The 18698-nt window shown below is 34.6% G+C and overlaps 1 protein-coding gene across 1 annotated transcript; it reads right to left on the reverse strand.

Annotated features, from left to right (window-relative positions):
* Window positions 1-598: 598 nt before the first annotated feature.
* On the reverse strand, window positions 599-1381 carry LOC149196527 (uncharacterized). Its single transcript, XM_089408312.1, has one exon. It carries the CDS (start codon window positions 1379-1381, stop codon window positions 599-601), a length of 783 nt encoding a protein of 260 aa, XP_089264438.1.
* Window positions 1382-18698: the final 17317 nt, after the last annotated feature.

Below are 18698 nucleotides of genomic sequence, written 5' to 3' on the forward strand. Positions count from 1 at the left end.
TCTTCCATTTTGGTCTCCTGGATGAGAAGTATATCTGGGGCTTTTGTTCTTATTAGGTTTCTTATGCCTTCTTCCTTAACTTTTCTCCCCATACCTCTACAGTTCCAGGAGATAGCTTTCATTATTTATGCTTCTGCTGGGCTCCCTTGGAGCCTTGGGGCTGGTTTTTCACCATTTTGGGCTTTGAGGCAAGAAGCTTTTCCAGCGTTGGTTGGCTGCCCTGTAGCTTATCTTTGTAGGTCTGCTGCTCTCTTTTCTCTTTGTCTGTTTTGCGACCCCTTGCAGATCTTCTCACCGAAGTTTGGGATTCGCCTATTTCTCCTTCTTCTTCTGACTCCTCAGTTTCTTGTTCTTCTTCTTCCTCTTCTTGGAACGTGTCTTTAGGATTCTCAGCTTCTTTGGGGGAAGCTGGAGGTGTGCTTTTCCTTGAGGATTCTGGCTTTTGGATCTCTGCTTCTGGAATGCCTTCTGTCGGTTGACTTAGAAGGACAAATTTATTTTCTTGTGTCTTTTTTGTAGGGGGTCTCTGAGCGTTGATCTGAGGGTTGCCTTTGCCCGGTTGTCCACCCTGTTTTTGTCCCTTTTGATTGGCTCTGGTTCATCTTACTTGATTCCAGCCCTCTTCATTTCCTTTCTCTGGCTCTGGGTTGGTCGGACAGCTTCTAGCGAAGTGCCCATACACATGGCATTTCCTGCATTTGAAAGGCAGTTGTTCATAATCCAAGATCTGCACATGGGACCAGCTGCCGACTTTGATTTTGATTGCTTCTGGTAAGCCTTCTTCTAAGTCTACCTCGACGCAAATCCTGGCACAATCGTACTGGTCCTTCTTGCTTGCCCGATCTATGAATTTCCCTAGGGAGTTGCCGATGTGTTTCAAGGAGTCCCAGTTCCAGCTGTGAACCGGCAGATTTGGGAGACGAACCCATACTGGAATAGCCTTGGGAACATCTACCGCCGGGTCGAAATCCGGTGTCCATTTATTTAGGTAGAGGCCCTGAGGACCCATGAAGTACGGGCCATTTCTAAAGATCAGGTCTTTGTCTTCTCTGGAGGTAAATTCGAAGAGAAAGAAACCTCGCCCTAGAAAGTATGAGGTAACACTTTGGCTGATCAGAGGCGCCCAGTTCCTGTTGACCCATTGCTCTGTAGTTTTCGGGGATGGCCAAAGTCCTGTGAATTGGCCAATAAGTCCCCGTTCTGCCAGTGACAAAGCTACCTGCATGGGAGTCTCCGGAGGCAGACAGATCTCTAGAATTTCATCTAGTTTCTTGACAAATTTAGAGGCTTCATTTCTTTTTTTTGGAGGCAAGCCTGCCAGGAGCTGATGGAATGCCTCTGCGGCAGGATCAGAGGGTGGATCATGACCCTGAGTCTCCATCAGGCTTAATGCCGGCCGCCACAGAGGCAGCACAGCAGAGATCTCTCCCTAGCCAGAAGGGCGACTAGCTGTCTAGATCCGATTAGATCTGGATTCGAAGTGCAGTCAGCGAATCGGTGTGCTAGATCCGATCAGATCTAAATTCGTGAAGCAGGGATTGCTAATTAGTGTGAAGCGCAGGGCCAATTATGCAGTTTATTTTGTTAACGATAGAATAGTGAAATATTCGCAGTCCAATTCCTTCACCAAATAAAAAACTGCAGAAGAAAAAAATAGGAACTGAGAAATGCTCAACTTTATTCTTATTATTATTATAGTTTCCTTTATTTATTTATTTAAAACTTAACTTTACTATTGATTATTTATTTATTTACCATTTATAAATTCAAAAAGAAATTTTAAACAATAGAAAATTGCATTCTTCTCAATTTAACTCAAAATTATTTAATTTAATTTCAACCAAAAAAATCATTACACTATATTTTTATACTTATATTTAATATCAAGAGATGTAATGATATTGTTGTTGAAATATCATGATTGTTAATATTAATTATGCGATATTAAGATAAACATTAATTTATTATACCTATAAATGAAATTAAATACTTTGAATTATTCCTCTTTTTATAATTAAATAACTTGAAAATGAAATTTGTGACTCGGGGTTAATAAGTTATGGAATTTAGTTTTATTATAAATATATTGAAAATTAAATTTAATAGGTTTACCGGTTAAGAACTTCATGAAAATAATTTCCTTATCCTTTACTGATTCCTTTTGAACATTCAAATGTGACAAAAAATTTTAATATTCTAGTTTTTTTAACTAGTTAAAAAAATAAAATTTATTAAATTAGTTGAGATTTTTTAACTAAAATTTGTTGAATTAGTTTAGGATTGTTAAATTTTTATTGAGTATAAATTATTATTTTTAAAATAATTGTTAAGTGAATATGAGATATTTCAATTTCATAGAATATTTTATGATATTGTTATAATTATATAAATAAATAAAACTGAAATTTAGATTTATTTTAAAATTAGTTTATAATTTGCAATGTAAAATTAATGGTTAGAAAATGTTACACTATTAACACAATTATATTATGAATATGAATATGGTTGATGTAATTCGAAGATTTCATTTATATCTATCATTAATAGATATATAACAATATAAATAATATTACAAAACCATTATTATAATAAAAATATTATTATTATCATTATAATTAATAACGAATATTAATATTAAATAATAAAAAATTACATTTAATATTAAATAATAATAATAATAATAATAATAATATTAAATATAATTAATTATTATTTTATTTTAAATTATGTAATATAAATAAATTATTTATTTAATATTAATATTTGTTTGATAATAATACTAATATTAATAAATAATAATAATCCTCATAACAATAATTATTTAGTAATAACAATAATTATTTTAAAATATTATAGTAATTAAGTAAAATATTATACAAGTATTTAATTATTACTTCATTATTTATTTTTCTTCTTATTATTATTAATTAATAACTAATAACAATTAATTAATTAATAATAATATGAATTAATAATTACATATTAGTATAATATTTCAAAATAATTATTGTTATTACTTAATAATTATAAATTTAAGGGAATAATACTAAACTTTGGAATATGAATATTTAGATTAATAAACCCAAAGGAATAATATACCCAAGGGATAAAAATTATAAACCTAATATATATAAACCCAGAGATAAATATTATAGACCCTAAAATGCAAAGTTGGATCTTGATTAACTATGCTTGACCATGATTTATTTTCAAAAGGAGACAATCTTGTCACAATGTGACGTTGGACCATGGTTGACCATGGTTGCTTTTCATATTGAAACAATCTTGTCACAATGTGACATTTGACCATGGTTGTATAGAGTTCAGCATAGTTAGCTACGATTGAGCATGAATAATAAACCCAAGGGATTGATATCATGGACCCGAGGGAATAATAAACCCAAGGGATTAATACTAAAACCCCAAGGGATTATGAACCCAAGAGAATAATATTAAACCCAAGGGACTAATAGTATAAACCGAATGTAGATAAATCCTAAGATAAATATTCTAAACATTAAAATAAACATGGTTAACCATTATTGGCCATGGTTTATTTTCATATTGAGGCAATCCTTGTCACAATGTGTCGTTGGGCATGGTTAACGATGCTTAACAATGGTTGATTTTGATATAACAAAAACCTTTTTCACAATGTGATGTTCGACCATGGTTGACCATGATTATCGTATTGAAACAATATTTGTCATACTTCGACGTTGGACCATGGTTGAGGCAATGATTGATTTTCATATCGAGACAATCGTTGTCACAATGGGACGTAGGAGCATGGGTCATCATTTTTTTTAACACATTCGGTTACTTTTTATATATTGCAAAAAAAGGGGAAATGAAGCTAGTTCCTTGTACAATCAGAGGACGGCTGGATCAAAGTAGTGCGCAAAAGGGGTCGTAGTCCCCACATCTACTTTAATAACCTTGTTTCTTATAAACTTCAAAAACTATGGGATAACTTACCAGAATTTGTCTTGAAACCTTAAGCCTCGCAAAGAAACCAAACCAGCACTTAACATTGGAAAAATCAGACTTAACCAAAAACCTGCACTTAACTTTGGACAAGGCAGACACAAACACAAACACACGGGAACCTGATTTCCGCTTTTCCACAGCCATGGAGTGATTTTCAAAACTTACCTTTATAAGGCTAAATCTCCACCATAGATTTCCTCCAATAGATCTGACCGACACCAGTGAACGCCGATCCCTCAACCTGCTCGTCACTCCGCTACCGTCGATCCATATGCGAAAGATCCATAGACTAACAGGGGTTTCGGGTGGGCAAAATGCATGGAGAATACCTTCCCAATAAAGCGGTATTCTCACCCCACCTACTTGCTACGTGTCCAACAGTGAGTGGAATCGGGGGGTTCCCTCCTGAAACCACTTACCGCTTAATCACCTCCTGAAATACCATTCCTGCTTAATGCTACCTTCTCTCCTTGACTAAAACTCGAGCAAGTTAGCGCCTGATGACCCTTGATCTACCGCCATCAAGTTCCTCATTTGATACTACTAATGTCATTCCTCATCTGTTGATCTTCGGATCCAATGATTCCTATGCGATGATTCTTCATCTGTCTCCTCACTCTATCTTTGTGGCAATTCTTTAATGTTTTGTGGTTTTTGTTCCTAATGTAATGGTCTCTGTTGAGGAGAGACTTGCTGTTGTTGAAAGCCATACTGTCTCGGGTCGCTTGGGAGCTTGCGCAGGTGAAAGTAGAGACCTGACAATTACTTGCATTACTGTTACGGTCCAAGTGTTCGTGGTTGACATGACTAATGCCGTCTTCGCCCAGGAGAGGAGGACAAATGAAAACTTGTTTCATCATATAGTGTAGCTTTTTGGGACTATGAGTGTCGTGTGCACTAAGCAAGGATGATTACAGTTGAGAACCTCTGCTGACATAAATCCTCTATTTTCCTCATGCTATCTCCATCTTGATTTGATGTTTTGATTCTGCTTTTTTATTTTTCCCCTTGTTAAATTTCTTGTGATGTTCTTCAGATCTATATATTCTTTCTCAATCCTCATACTGGGTGAGGGGGTCATGGTATACTTTCTTAATAAACTTAATTATTCTCTTTGACAACCCCAACTGGTCTGTCAATTGCTTTGTTGGCATGGCTATCAACATCCTTATTTTGGTTTCTTAAGACATGCTTTATGGTTATTTTCCCCAAACTTTCAAAACTTGTTTTGATCCTTTGATAGATTTTGTTGATGGCTATGCTTTTGAAGTCCCTTTTGGTAGCCAATGCTGCTATTATGATAGCCGAGTCCCCTATTGGAGAAGGTTGTATGCTTCAGCCCTATTGTTTGTCATTTCTCCAAGGTTCCATTCATAGGTTATTATCTTTTTTCCATTTGGATCTAGAATAACTCCTCCTACCCCTACTTTACGTAGGTTATTTTTTGCAGCTCCGTAAAAAAAGAGAATGTGTCTTTTCTGTTCTTTTATCCATTCTGAAAATTCTTTGTCCTCCAATATTAATTTCCAATTCTTTTTTGTGTGAAATTCTTTATTTTTTATTATAGCTGCTGCTTTTGCTTTGTTTTCTAACATTGCTTTACTATACTAGTCTTTCTCTTCTTGTTGTAAAGTGTTCCGGTCAATTTTTGAGATTCCATTTGTACTTATTGTCTCTGTGACTTGGCTCAAAGTTTTTGCTAGGATGTTGCCTAGATTTGGCTTTTGAACCTTGAAAATGCATTTGTTTTGGGCTAACCAAATTTTCCAACACAGGATTGAAGGGAGACATTTCCATTATTTATTGTTGCCTTTTTTTTCTTTGTATATGAATACCTTTTATCCCAGTTTTTATGAAGATTTATCAACTGAATTGTTGGATTTATGTTTATTTCCAAAGGATTTGTTGCCTGTTTCCAACACTCTCTCGCCACCATACAGTTAATGAAGAGGTGTTCGATTGTTTCTTCCTCATTTTGACACATGACACATTTTTAGGGCCCTTGTATTCCCTTTTTTTTTTTAATTTTCACAGGTAAGAATTTTACCTTTGAGAGTCTAGGTGAAGAATTTAATTTTGGGCAGACTCTCTAAATTCCAAACTGCCTTCCAAAGACTCTAGTCATTTTGACTGTGAAGCTTTTGGAGGGGGTTGTACCCTGATTTCACTGTGTAATCCCCTCCATTTGGGTCCCAAACAAAGTCATCCTGCTCTTATTATGTTGATTGGTGCAGCCCCTGACATATGGACTTCTAAAATTTCCCACTGACCTTTTAGTCTTGGTGGTGTAGGCAACTTTTTCCATCTTACCCAGTTATTCTGATCCCAATCCGAAATAGAATAAAGAATATTAAAACTTTTCTCTTCCATCCATCTCTGAAGTCCCCTTAAATTTTGTTGCTGATTTAAGGGGGTTTTCCCCATTATTCTATCCTCCCTGATAGAAATTGTTTTGCCATTCCCTAGATTTTTGGATATTTGATCTCTAATAAGAGGAATTATCCTTTTAACCAATTTCCAGATTTAGGTGCATGGCCTATCTGGTATAGTATTATTTAGTAGCTTTGTTCTATGACAGTTTAAGTATTTCATTGTTAGTACCTTTTCCCACTAGTGACTATTCCCATTTATCATTCTCTAGAGAATTTTTGTCCCTAGATCAATGTTCATTAGTCCTGGCAGGCATATTGCTATACCTCCTTTTTCATAGGGAAGAGTAACTTGCTCCCATTTAGCAAGGCTAAATATTTTATTATCTATTTTTCCTCCTTGCCAGAGGAAGCTTCTAATTATCAATTCCATTTGCTTTTAGGCCCTTGACAAAGCCATAATGATTTCATATTGATATATAGGCAAGGCCGAGAGAAGTGCTTTAATCAGTGTCACTCTTCCTGCCAGGTTGAGCCACATCACTCCCCAATTCTGAATTTTTTCCCTCATTCTCTCCACTTGCCTATTCTAGACTTCTGATTTTACCACTTCCTTTGCTAAGGGTAGCCCAAGATAAGTGAAGTGGCTACAATTTATTTGTAGAGGCATTTCTAGTATTTGTGAGATACGCTGCATTGTTTTTGTTGGGGTATTCCAACAATAAATTATGCATTTGGAGTTGTTTAAAATTCCTCTTGAGGCTAGGATAAATTCATCCAAGACTATTTTGAATCGTTTTGCTATGATGCAGGATGCCCCACCTTTGAGAAGGGTATCATCTGCAAAGAGAGAGTGGTTTATATCTTTGACTCTTGATATTTGGATCCCTGTTACTTTTTTTCTCTTTTCTCTGATTTTCTAGCATATACTCAGCGTTTCAGCCATGATGATGTATAAGAATGGAGAAAGTGACCAGCCTTTCCTTAGCCCTTGTGTGCTTTGGAAAAATTTACTGGGTCGACCATTGATTAAAGGAGCTATCTAAGGATTTGATATACATGCCTGGATAATCTCTATGAAATTTGTTGAAAAGCCAAACCTTTTGAGAGCTGCTACAAGAAAGTTATGGTTAACTCTATCAAAAGCATTAGCCATATCTAACATAAAAATCATTCCTCTCTCCTTTCTTTGGATACTGCTGTGGATAGCCTCCTCCACAACTATCACATTGTTTGTGATTTTCCTCTTGGGGACAAATCCTCCTTGGTTTTTTGAAATTATTTCCGGAAGTAATGTTTTCATTCTGTTTTCTAGGATTTTGGTAAGTATCTTATAAGATGAGTTGTAAAGGGAGATTGGCCTATATATAATAAAATATGTAGGATTGGGTTCTTTGGGAACGAGGGCTAGGAAGGAGGATTTTTCATATCCTCCAATCTTTTTTTCTTGGAAAGAATTTTTGAGCATTCTCATTAGGTCTTTCTTGATCATTTTCCAATGTTGTGTGTAAAAGGCCATTGTAAACCCATCTGGACCTGGTGCGTTGTCAGGGTGGAGATTCCACATAGCTTCTCTAACTTCTTCCTCAGTAATTTCTTTGTCTAATTCCCTATTTTGCTGGTTTCTTATTTTTTTTATATGTTCCAAAATTTCTTCATTAGCTGCTCGCTTGTCACTTGTTGAGAGGAGTTCTTTAAAGTGTTTATGGCCTGCATTTTTTACTACTTCAACTCCTTTTATTTCTTGACCATTTACTTAAATATGTTCAATCTGATTTTTTAACCTCCTTATTTTCATTTTATTATGAAAGAAGGCTATATTTTTGTCTCCAGATTTTAGCCAGGGGCATCTTGATTTGAGTATGCTTTCCTCTTCTTCTTGCATATTTTTCTTATATATTTCCAGGTATATTTCCTTTTCTTGTATATGATCTTTCTTACCTTCTTCCTTGTTCTCTTTTTCCTTGCAAAGGTTATCCAACTTTTTTTGCAATTCGATTTTCCTAGCTTTGTCCTAAAGATCATTTTCTCTTGCCCAATTTTTTAAGTGCATCCTTAGGTAATTTGACTTAGTTTCCCAAACATACTAGGGAGATCCTGTGACACTTTATTTCTAGTTGTCCTTTATTTTTTTGTCAAAATCTTCGTTGTTGTCCCAAATTGAATTATATCTGAAGGGAAGGGGTCCTTGATTTTCCAGCTTTCACAAGGTTAGCACCACCGACTTGTGATCTAAAGTTGAGTTCTGAACAATTTTACTTTTCACAAGAGTATAAGCAGCTGTTATGCTTTCGTGAATAAGAATTATGTCCAACCTTTCTTTTATGTTTTTCTTTTGTTCCAAGTGTATTTTCCATTGCTTGGCGGAATGTCTATTAATTTGTGTTCTTCTATTATTCCTTCAAGAGCTTCTCTTAACGGATCATTGTGGAATATTCCGCCAAATTTTGTTTTGTATTTCTTATCAAATATAAGTCTCCTCCCAGGATTAAGTGCCCACTTTGTCTCTCTTCTATTTCTTCTTTAACTGATTTCCAACATTGTTCTTTCTCTCTATAGTGATTTGGAGAATACACATTTATAATGCTATATTGTTCTTTTGTATTGCGATTCATCAACTTTGTTCGAATCTAGTGTCTGCTGATTTTTGGGCCATTAATTCCCATTTTATTTTATCCCAAATGGTGTTGATTACTCTTGATGCTCCTATGGCTTCTAACGCTACTTCATAATTTTTTAGTTTTTGAATCATTTTTTGATTTTCTTGCTTGTTTAGTTTGGTCTCTTGGATCATATACATGTCTAGTTGTTCCTTGGCTAAAATGTCTCTAGCTGCATTGACTTTAAAGGATGTGCCAAGGCCACGAAAATTCTAAGAGACCACTATCATTATTTACTATTGTGTCGGTGTGGTCCCCCCTTTCCTCTTTGCTAAGTTTTTCCATGACTTCCTACTTTTTTCCCAAGGAATGAATCCATTGGTTGTTGTGTTCCTAGGGCCATTTCTTTAGCTGCTGCCTCATCTCTGATTTCTTTATTGGATTTCCTTCCCACTTTTTTTTCTGATCCAAGGATTGGGGGATTTCTTTGGCTTTGTTTCTAGTTAGAATGCGGTCCACTGAGGGAGGAGGTGGGGAGGATATAGGGTTGGGGGTAGATATGAGAGCGAAATAGGTAGGGTTTGAGGGAGGGGATTTGGGAGAGGGTGGATCAAAGGAGTCTTCTAATGGCTCAAAAGGATTCGGAGTTGTGTGATCAGGAGGAGTAACCTTCGCTGGAGGTTGAGAGGTTGTTTCATTTGCTTCTTGGGACTGATACATATTTGATGTTGTATGCTTATTGGTAGGTTTTGTCCTTTTCACTTGTTCCCATGTAGGTTCTTGCTCTTCTACATTTTCATGCTCTATTTTTTTAAGACACCTATTTGTAAAATGACCATACTCGTGACATACCTTGCATTGAAATGGTATTTTCTCATAGTCCAGCTGCTGAATTAGTGTCCACTGGTCGACCTTGATATTTAATGCCTTTGGGAGGCCTTTTCCGAGATCAACTTCCACACATATTTTTGTGCATGCATGCATGTTGTCTTTTGGCTCACATGCATCAATATATTTGGCCACTGCATTTCCTATATCCTTTACAGATTCGTCTCCCCAATAGTGAAGAGGAAGATGCGAGAGCCCGACCCACACAGACATTGTGTTTGGGACATCCATCTTCGGATCAAAGTCTGGTGTCCACTTGTTCAGGTATAAACCTCTAGAGTCCATGAAGTAAGGTTTGTTTCTAAATATCAGATCTATATCCTCCTTTGCTTCAAAGAGAAAGATGTAGTATCCCCTTCCACAGAATCGCATTGCTATCTTTCCCTATGTCGTTGCGTTCCAATTTCTTTCCACCCATTTTTGCACTAATTTGGGTGAAGGCCATAACCCTGTGAACTGTCCAATAAGTTTTCATTATGCCAGAGAGATGGCTGCTCTTCCTGGAAGTGTTGGAGGGAGAGAAATCTCTGGGATACTTTCAAGTTTCTTTACAATATTATTGACTGATGGCCTGCTCCTTGGAGCTCCATTCTTTGCAATCAGAGATGTGAAGGCTTCTGTGTTTTCTTCATTCCCTAGCTACGTGGAAGAGTGAGGATCTCCCTCCTCAGAGGGTTGCATGGTTTGGTTGGCCTTAGCAGCAGGAGGCTGCCGAGGGATGGATTTGTAGGGGTAGCGGCGGCTAGGTCAGCGTAGGCTCGGGTTGGGCTGTTGCGCGCGCGAGTATTAGGAGCATGGGTCATCATTATTAACCATGCTTGACCACGATTGAATTTATAAAACATGGTTGAATAATATTAAACCCAAGGGACTAATATTATAAACCCAAGGTATATAAACCCTAACATAAATATTAAAAACACTAAAATAAACACTGTTAACCATGGTTTCTTTTCATACTGATACAATCCATGTCACAATGTGACATTAGACCATGCTTGACCATGCATGACCATGATTTATTTTCAAATCGACATAATCTTTGTCACAATGTGACATTGGACCATGATTGACAATGGTGGATTCTCATATTGAGACAATATTTGTCACAATGGGATGTTAGACCATGGTTTATCATGCTTGATATTATAAACTCAAGCGAATAATAAACCCTAGGGATTAATACTAAAAACCAAAGGGATTATAAACCTAAGGGAATAATATTAAACCCTAGGAATATGAACCCTTAGATTAATAAACCGAAATGATGAATATTATAAACCCAAGGGAATAATAAACCCAAGGCATAAAACTTATAAATCCAAGCTATATAAACGCTAAGATAATTATTATAAACCCTAAAATAAACATGGTTGAACATGGTTGACCATGGTTGATTTCCATATTGACACAATCCTTATCACAATGCAATGTTGGACCATGGTTGACAATGCTTGTCTATGATTGATTTTCGTATCAAGACAATCTTTGTCACAATGTGACGTTGGACAATGCTTGATCATGGTTGATACTCATATTAAGGCAATCATTGTCACAATGCAACATTCAACCATGGTTGACCATGATTGATATATAAACTGAAGGGAATGATATTATAAACCCAAGTGAATGATATTATAAACCCAAAGGAATAATAAACCCCAAGGGATTATGAACCCAAGGGAATAATATTAAACCCAAGGGACTAATATTATAAACCCAAGTTATATAAACCTTAAAATAAATATTATAAACATTAAAATAAACATGGTTGACCATGGCTGATTTTCATATTGAGACGATGGTTGAGCATGCTTAACTGTGGTTGCTTTATATTAAGGCAAACTTTGTCACAATGTGACATTTGAAACAATGATTGATTTAATATTGATTTTCATAAGGGGACAATATTGTCACAATGCGATGTTGGACCATGGTTGATTTTCATATCGAGACAATTACTGTCACAATGTGACATTCGACTATGGTTGACCAGGGTTGACATTGTTCGCTATGATTGACCGTGGTCGACCATGACTAATATTGTAAACCTAAGGTAATAATAAACACAAGAGATTGCTATTATAAACCAAAGGGAATAACATTAAACCCAAGGGACTAATAGTATAAACCAAACATATATAAACCATAAGATAAATATTATAAACACTAAAATAAACATGGTTGACCATGGTTGGCCATGGTCTATTTTCATATTGAGACAATCATTGTCACAATGCCACATTGGACCACGGTTGATTTTGATATAACGACAATCTTTATTACAATGCAATGTTCGACCATGGTTGACCATGGATGACTGTGTTTGATTTATAAAACATGGTGGAACATGGTTTACCAAGGTTTACCATGATTGACCATGGTTGCTCATGGTTGACCATGATTATCATATTGAAAGAATCTTTGTCATAGTTCGACGTTGGACCATTGTTGAGGCAATGATTGGTTTTCATATTGAGATAAAATCTTTGCCACAATGGTATGTAGGAGCAAGGGTCACCATTATTAACTGTGGTTGACCATGATTGAATTTATAAAACATTGTTATCCATGGTTGAATAATATTAAATCCAAGGGACTAATATTATAAACACAAGGTATATAAAACCTAAGATAGATATTAAAAACACTAAAATAAACATGGTTGACCATGGTTGATTTTCATACTAATACAATCCCTATCACAATGTGACATTAGACCATGCCTGACCATGATTTATTTTCAAATCAACACAATATTTGTCATAATGTGATATTGGGCCATGGTTGACCATGGTTGATTCTCATATTGAGACAATATTTGTCACAATGTGACGTTAGACCATGGTTGACCATGATTAATGTTATAAAACATGGCTGACCATGCTTGATATTATAAACCCAAGTGAGTAATAAATCCTAAGGATTAATACTAAAAAAAGGATTATAAACCTAACACAATAATATTAAACCCTAGAAATATGAACCCCTAGATTAATAAACCCAAGGGATGGATATTATAAACCCAAGGGATAAAACTTAAAAACTCAAGGTATATAAACCCTAAGATAGTTATTATAAATCCTAAAATAAACATGGTTGACCATGGTTGATTTCCATATTCACACAATCCTTGTCACAATGCAATGTTCGATCATGGTTAACAATGCTTCATTATGCTTGATTTTCGTATCGAGACAACCTTTGTCACAATGTGACATTGGACAATGGTTGACCATGGTTGATATTCATATTGATATAATCATTGTCGCAATGTGACATTCGACCATGGTTGGCTATGATTGACCATGGTTGACCATGATTGATATATAAACTGAAGGGAATAATAAACCCAAGGAATTGATATTATAAACCCAATGGAATAATAAATCCCAAGGGATTATGAACACAAGGGAATAATATTAAACCCAAGGGAATAATATTATAAACCCAAGGTATATAAACCCTTAATTAAATATTATAAACACTAAAATAAACATGGTTGATTTCCATATTGAGAAAATCCTTGTGACAATGCGACATTGGACCATGGTTGACCATGCTTAACTATGGTTGTTTTATATCAAGACAATCTTTTTCACAATTTGACGTTTGAAACAATGGTTTATTTAATATTGATTTTCATTAGGAGACAATCTTGTCATAATGCGACGTTGGACCATGGTTAACCATGGTTGATTTTCATATCGAGACAATCATTGTCAAATGTGACATACGACCATGGTTAACGATTTTTGGCTATGATTGACCATGGTTGACCATGATTGATATTATAAACCCAAGGGAATAATAAACCAAATGGAATAATAAACCCAAGGGATTAATACTAAGACCCCAAGGGATTATGAATCGAATAGAATAATATTTAACCCAAGGGACTAATAGTATAAATTGAATGTATGAAAATCCTAAGATAAATATTCTAAACACTAAAATAAACATGGTTGACCATGATATATTTTCATATTTAGACAATCCTTGTCACAATGCGACGTTGGACCATGGTTGACCATGCTTAATTGTGGATGATTTTCATATAAAGACAATCATTGTCACTATGCGATGTTTTACCATGATTAACCATGGATGACCGTGTTTGATTTTATAAAATATGGTTGAACATGGTTGACCATGATTGACCATGGTTGATCATGGTTAACCATGATTATCATATTGAAAGAATCTTTGTCATAGTGCGACATTGGACCATGGTCAAGACAATGATTGATTTTATTGAGACAAACTTTGTCACGATGTGACGTAGGAGCATGGCTCACCATGATTAACCATGGTTGGCCACGATTGAATTTATAAAACATGGTTGACCATGGTTAACCATGATCAATATTATAAGCCCAAGGGAATTATAAACAGTAGGGATTAATACTAAAAATCTAAGGGATTAAAATCCTAAGGGAGTAATATTAAACCCTAGGAATATGAACCCTTAGATTAATAAACCCAAGGGATTGATATTATAAACCCAAGGAATACAGATTTATAAACCAAAGGTATATAAACACTAAAATAAATATTAGAAACCTTAAAATAAACATGGTTGACCATGGTTGACCATGATTGATTCTCATATCGAGACAATTTTTGTCACCATGTGACATTGGGCCATGGTTAACCATGGTTGATTTTCATATTGAGGCAATCATTTCCACGATGCGAAATTCACCGATGGTTGACTATGGTTGACCATGATTGATAGTATAAACTCAAGGGAATAATAAACCCACTTTGATAAGAAAACAACATAATTTTGTTCATGTGTTATCTCTTCATCAATGTGCCTATCCTCAACGTACGTACCTATGTTAAATGAGCATCTTAGAATTTGATTCACCATTTCATATAGAATGTGGTTCCATAAAATAATATGGAAAATGATACTTTGTGATGATTTCATTTACCTTTTCACAAAAGGCCAATTGTTGGGTAAGAGAAATTTCTATAAACGTTATGTCCCTATATATGTTAGAGGGTTTTGGGTATTGATTAATATTTTTTTGTGATTTTGATTCCTCTATATTTTTCATATATATATATAATTAAATTGATAAATTATTATACTAAATTGATTTGAATTTTATAATTATTTAAATTAACAAATAGATTTTAAATTAAAATAAATAATATTTAAAAAGGATTTTATTATCATTACATGTCGACATCTCTCATATTTTGAAACAATGATTGCTTAAACATGATGCTAATGCATCAGTAAAATCAATGCAATAATGTTTTACGTTTTTTTAGGGGTTAGAAAAGTGGGGTTTAATATTTTGCTTAAAAGCTTGGGGTTATAAAATTTAGGAAATCAATTTTCGAGGAGCTAAGCGTAAAAATGAGTTTAATGAGTACCTAATCGTAAAACTTAGCAAATTAGTGCAATACTGTTTAGCGTGGGATTCTCTGGATAGAGAATCAAGATTTGTTTTGTATAAGATTCTTTGGTTTGAAGAATTCAAATTTGTTTAGGGCAGGATTCTCTGGTTCCAAAATTGGGAATTTTTTAATAATGAGCAGCTAAACTCAAAGATGTTAATGCACAAAAGATGGGAAATCACTGCAGTCACTTTTTTACCATCAGTTTTTAGGTCAAAGGTTTTTTAGCAATAAGCTTTGTTATAGGTTGTACTCAGCTAGATTTTCTTAATCGGCTAGTGACATGGTCCTCTAGACAAAGCCTGTTCTAAACCTAAAATCGAAAAAACAAGTTCAAGAGCTTTGTCCCATGTGAATTTAAAATAATCCGAAAAAATAGCAAAGAGTTCAGAACTTTGTCCCTTTCTGGGTTTACTCAAGTTTCAGTTCACTTTGTAAATTTCGATGATGTCCGTTTGTATAGACTAATCATATTTAATATTGCTGTAGGTTAAGTACACCAACTATTCATCCGATATTCTTAATCTACTTGTGATACGGTCTTCCATCATATTTTCATATGGTCGATTTCAGTTCCACAGCCAAGGCGATCCACGGTAATAAAATAATAATTTACTTTTTAAAATATTTTAAACTATTACACAAAAATTTTATGGCCAGATTCACAATTACCTTTAATACAAATTTTGGATATAGCGAACTAACGTCCGACAATTTTGATCCAATTGTAAATATTCTACTCTAATCTAGTGGAGAGATAAACTTGTTATTCAAGTTCTTGCAATATGACAATGTTAGTTGATATAATGAGATGCACCGATATAATTTGATAAGATAGTTTATGAGATTGCTTTTCTTATGAGAATTTTCAGTATGAGAATGTCCACGTATCTTATATGTACTATGTATTATGAATACTTCCCTTGTTAAGAAAGAGTATTGGAAAATGTAACTAAGTTTTGTCTTCATATTATCCTTTGTAATCTTGACTTTTGTATTTGATGTAAAAGACAAGGAAATTTTATTATTATTAGTTCTCACATGGGTTTCATGCTCTAGGTAATTTATAGGTCAACATAAAGTAGTTAATTTATAGGTTTGATTCGACTGTAAACATCACATAAAGTAGGATGTATTCGATTGCCTTGAAAATTTGATTGCGAGCAATTTATTGAAAACCTCTAATAATTTTTATTACAAGAAAATTTTAGGATTTCACCTCGCATAGAGGGCTATAGATTGTTTACTTACCCAAACAAAGATTGCGGTGAATGACTATGAGAAATTCGTAGATAAAAAGCAGGACTAAGAAGGGATCTCGTAAAACTAGTTTGCTCTTCAATATTATCTTCACTGTAAACATCACACATAGTACCATATCCCAATGAGTTCTAATTTCATTTTGACCAGAGCGCAGGCCCCTTACTATACAAGAAAACCCCATAAAATTTTTGATGAACCTGTTGGAAATATCGGAGCAAGAAGTAATTGAAGTCACCGCTGCGTGGTGTCTAGTTCTTTCAATTGGTATTAGAGCTAGTTACTCTGTGCTCTGCCTAATCTGTCAATTGGTATCAGAGCCAGACTAGCAAGATCCAGTTTTGGAATTGAACGTGGAGAATCATGAAGGTGTTGCTCCCATAACGGCTGTTAGCTCCCATAACGGTGCCGATAATTTAGAAACCAACTGACCATTCAGCTGCCGATGGTTTGGAAACGGTCTGCCACCAATTCCTTCAATTACAGAAACCATTTGCAGTTAATTAATTTCTTGTTGGGAGCTCCTGGAGTGTTCCATTACTCTCTCTGCAGTTCTCTACCATGTTCTATGGAACACTTGACACATAGCCAACAGAAGCTTGATGGAAGCTTGGCTATAAATACTTCTGTTTGGTCCCCAAGCTCACTCACTCAATCCCCTTCAGCCTTACACCATCAAATGAGAGTGAGTAGAGCTTGGAAGTGCCACACGGATGAGAGATTTTGGGTGAATTTTGTAAATCTAGGGCAACGTTTGCGAAGTTGTTCGTCTCTATCTCTCCACTTGGCTGAAGTTCGCACTCGGGACAACTTATCTTTGTGCGTGGAGGGAAATTTTTGTGATTTGGATCCCAAATCAAAAGGGAAGTGGACTGCCTCAAGCATAGCAAAATGTCTGATATCGGAGTGTGAGTAGCATCAATGGCTGGAGGTATGATTTATTGGGTATTCAAGTTTTCAATTCTTTTAAGTGTTTATTCCACATTATAGAATCATTATTAAACTTACATTTGGTATCGAAGCCTTAATTTTATCTCTGCTTTGGTGTTTATAGACATGCTCTGTCTGGGTCAATGCCATATTTGAGAATTTTCTGAATTAAGGCATTTATTTGGTTTAATTATATGCAATCTGTATAATTGTTGTGCAAATTTATAATTATGCTCATATTTAATTTGCATGAATTGATTATTTCTGCTCTAAATACATGCTATTTTGGATGAGTATACGAGACCCATCGTTGAATGTTATGCATGAATATTATAGTTTTATTTATGCAATTTATAATTATTCACATATCAAGTTAATTTTATGCATAAAAGAAATAATGTCTGAGTGATCCATATAATTTTTAATTGATTAGAGAATAACCACAATATCTCTAATTAAATAATGTTATATATTGATTAGGATCACATAAAGAATATTTAGACATTAATTGTAATTAATTATACTAAATATGATAAATTTTATCCCACAAATTTTTTTATTGTATTTATATAATTAATTAGGATAAAATATCAAATTATTCATAACTTACCCACAGGAATTATGAATTAATAGTTTTATTATAAAGTTCAAATATAAGATAGAATTTATATCAAATTATAATCATAAAATACCCTTTAGAATTATGAATTAAGTGAATAATTTGATAAATTCTATCATAAAGAATAATTGAATCTGCTTGAATTGAAAATTTAGTCCACAGACAATTTTTATGTCATTAGATTCAATTTTAAGCATGATATACATTGTTAAAGCATGAAATTTTATTTTTATGCCTCAATTTTAACATAATCATGTGAACTTTAATTTTATGTAGCTGTACAACCTGCAAATTTCTTTGATATTCATTGTGATATCCCTGAACTTAAGGGAGATAACTTTAAGGTCTGGAAGGAGACAGTTCTCCTTCATTTGGGGTGGATGGACATAGACTATGCTATTAGGAAATATGAACCACCGACACTCACTAATACCAACACTGTAGCGGACATCACGCTTTATGAACGATGGGAGTGATCTAATCGCCTAAGCATGATGTTCATTAAGACTAAAATTTCAGCTGGTATTCGTGGTTTCATTGATCAGCATGAAAAGGTTTGAGACATGCTAAAAGCCATTGATGATCAATTCGTCACTTCAGACAAGGCACTAGCAAGGACCCTAATCA

The sequence above is a fragment of the Pinus tabuliformis genome, chromosome 2_2 (assembly GCF_031772625.1).
Source record: "Pinus tabuliformis cultivar Carrire ecotype Pingquan chromosome 2_2, CPIR1, whole genome shotgun sequence".
NCBI lineage: Eukaryota > Viridiplantae > Streptophyta > Pinopsida > Pinales > Pinaceae > Pinus > Pinus tabuliformis.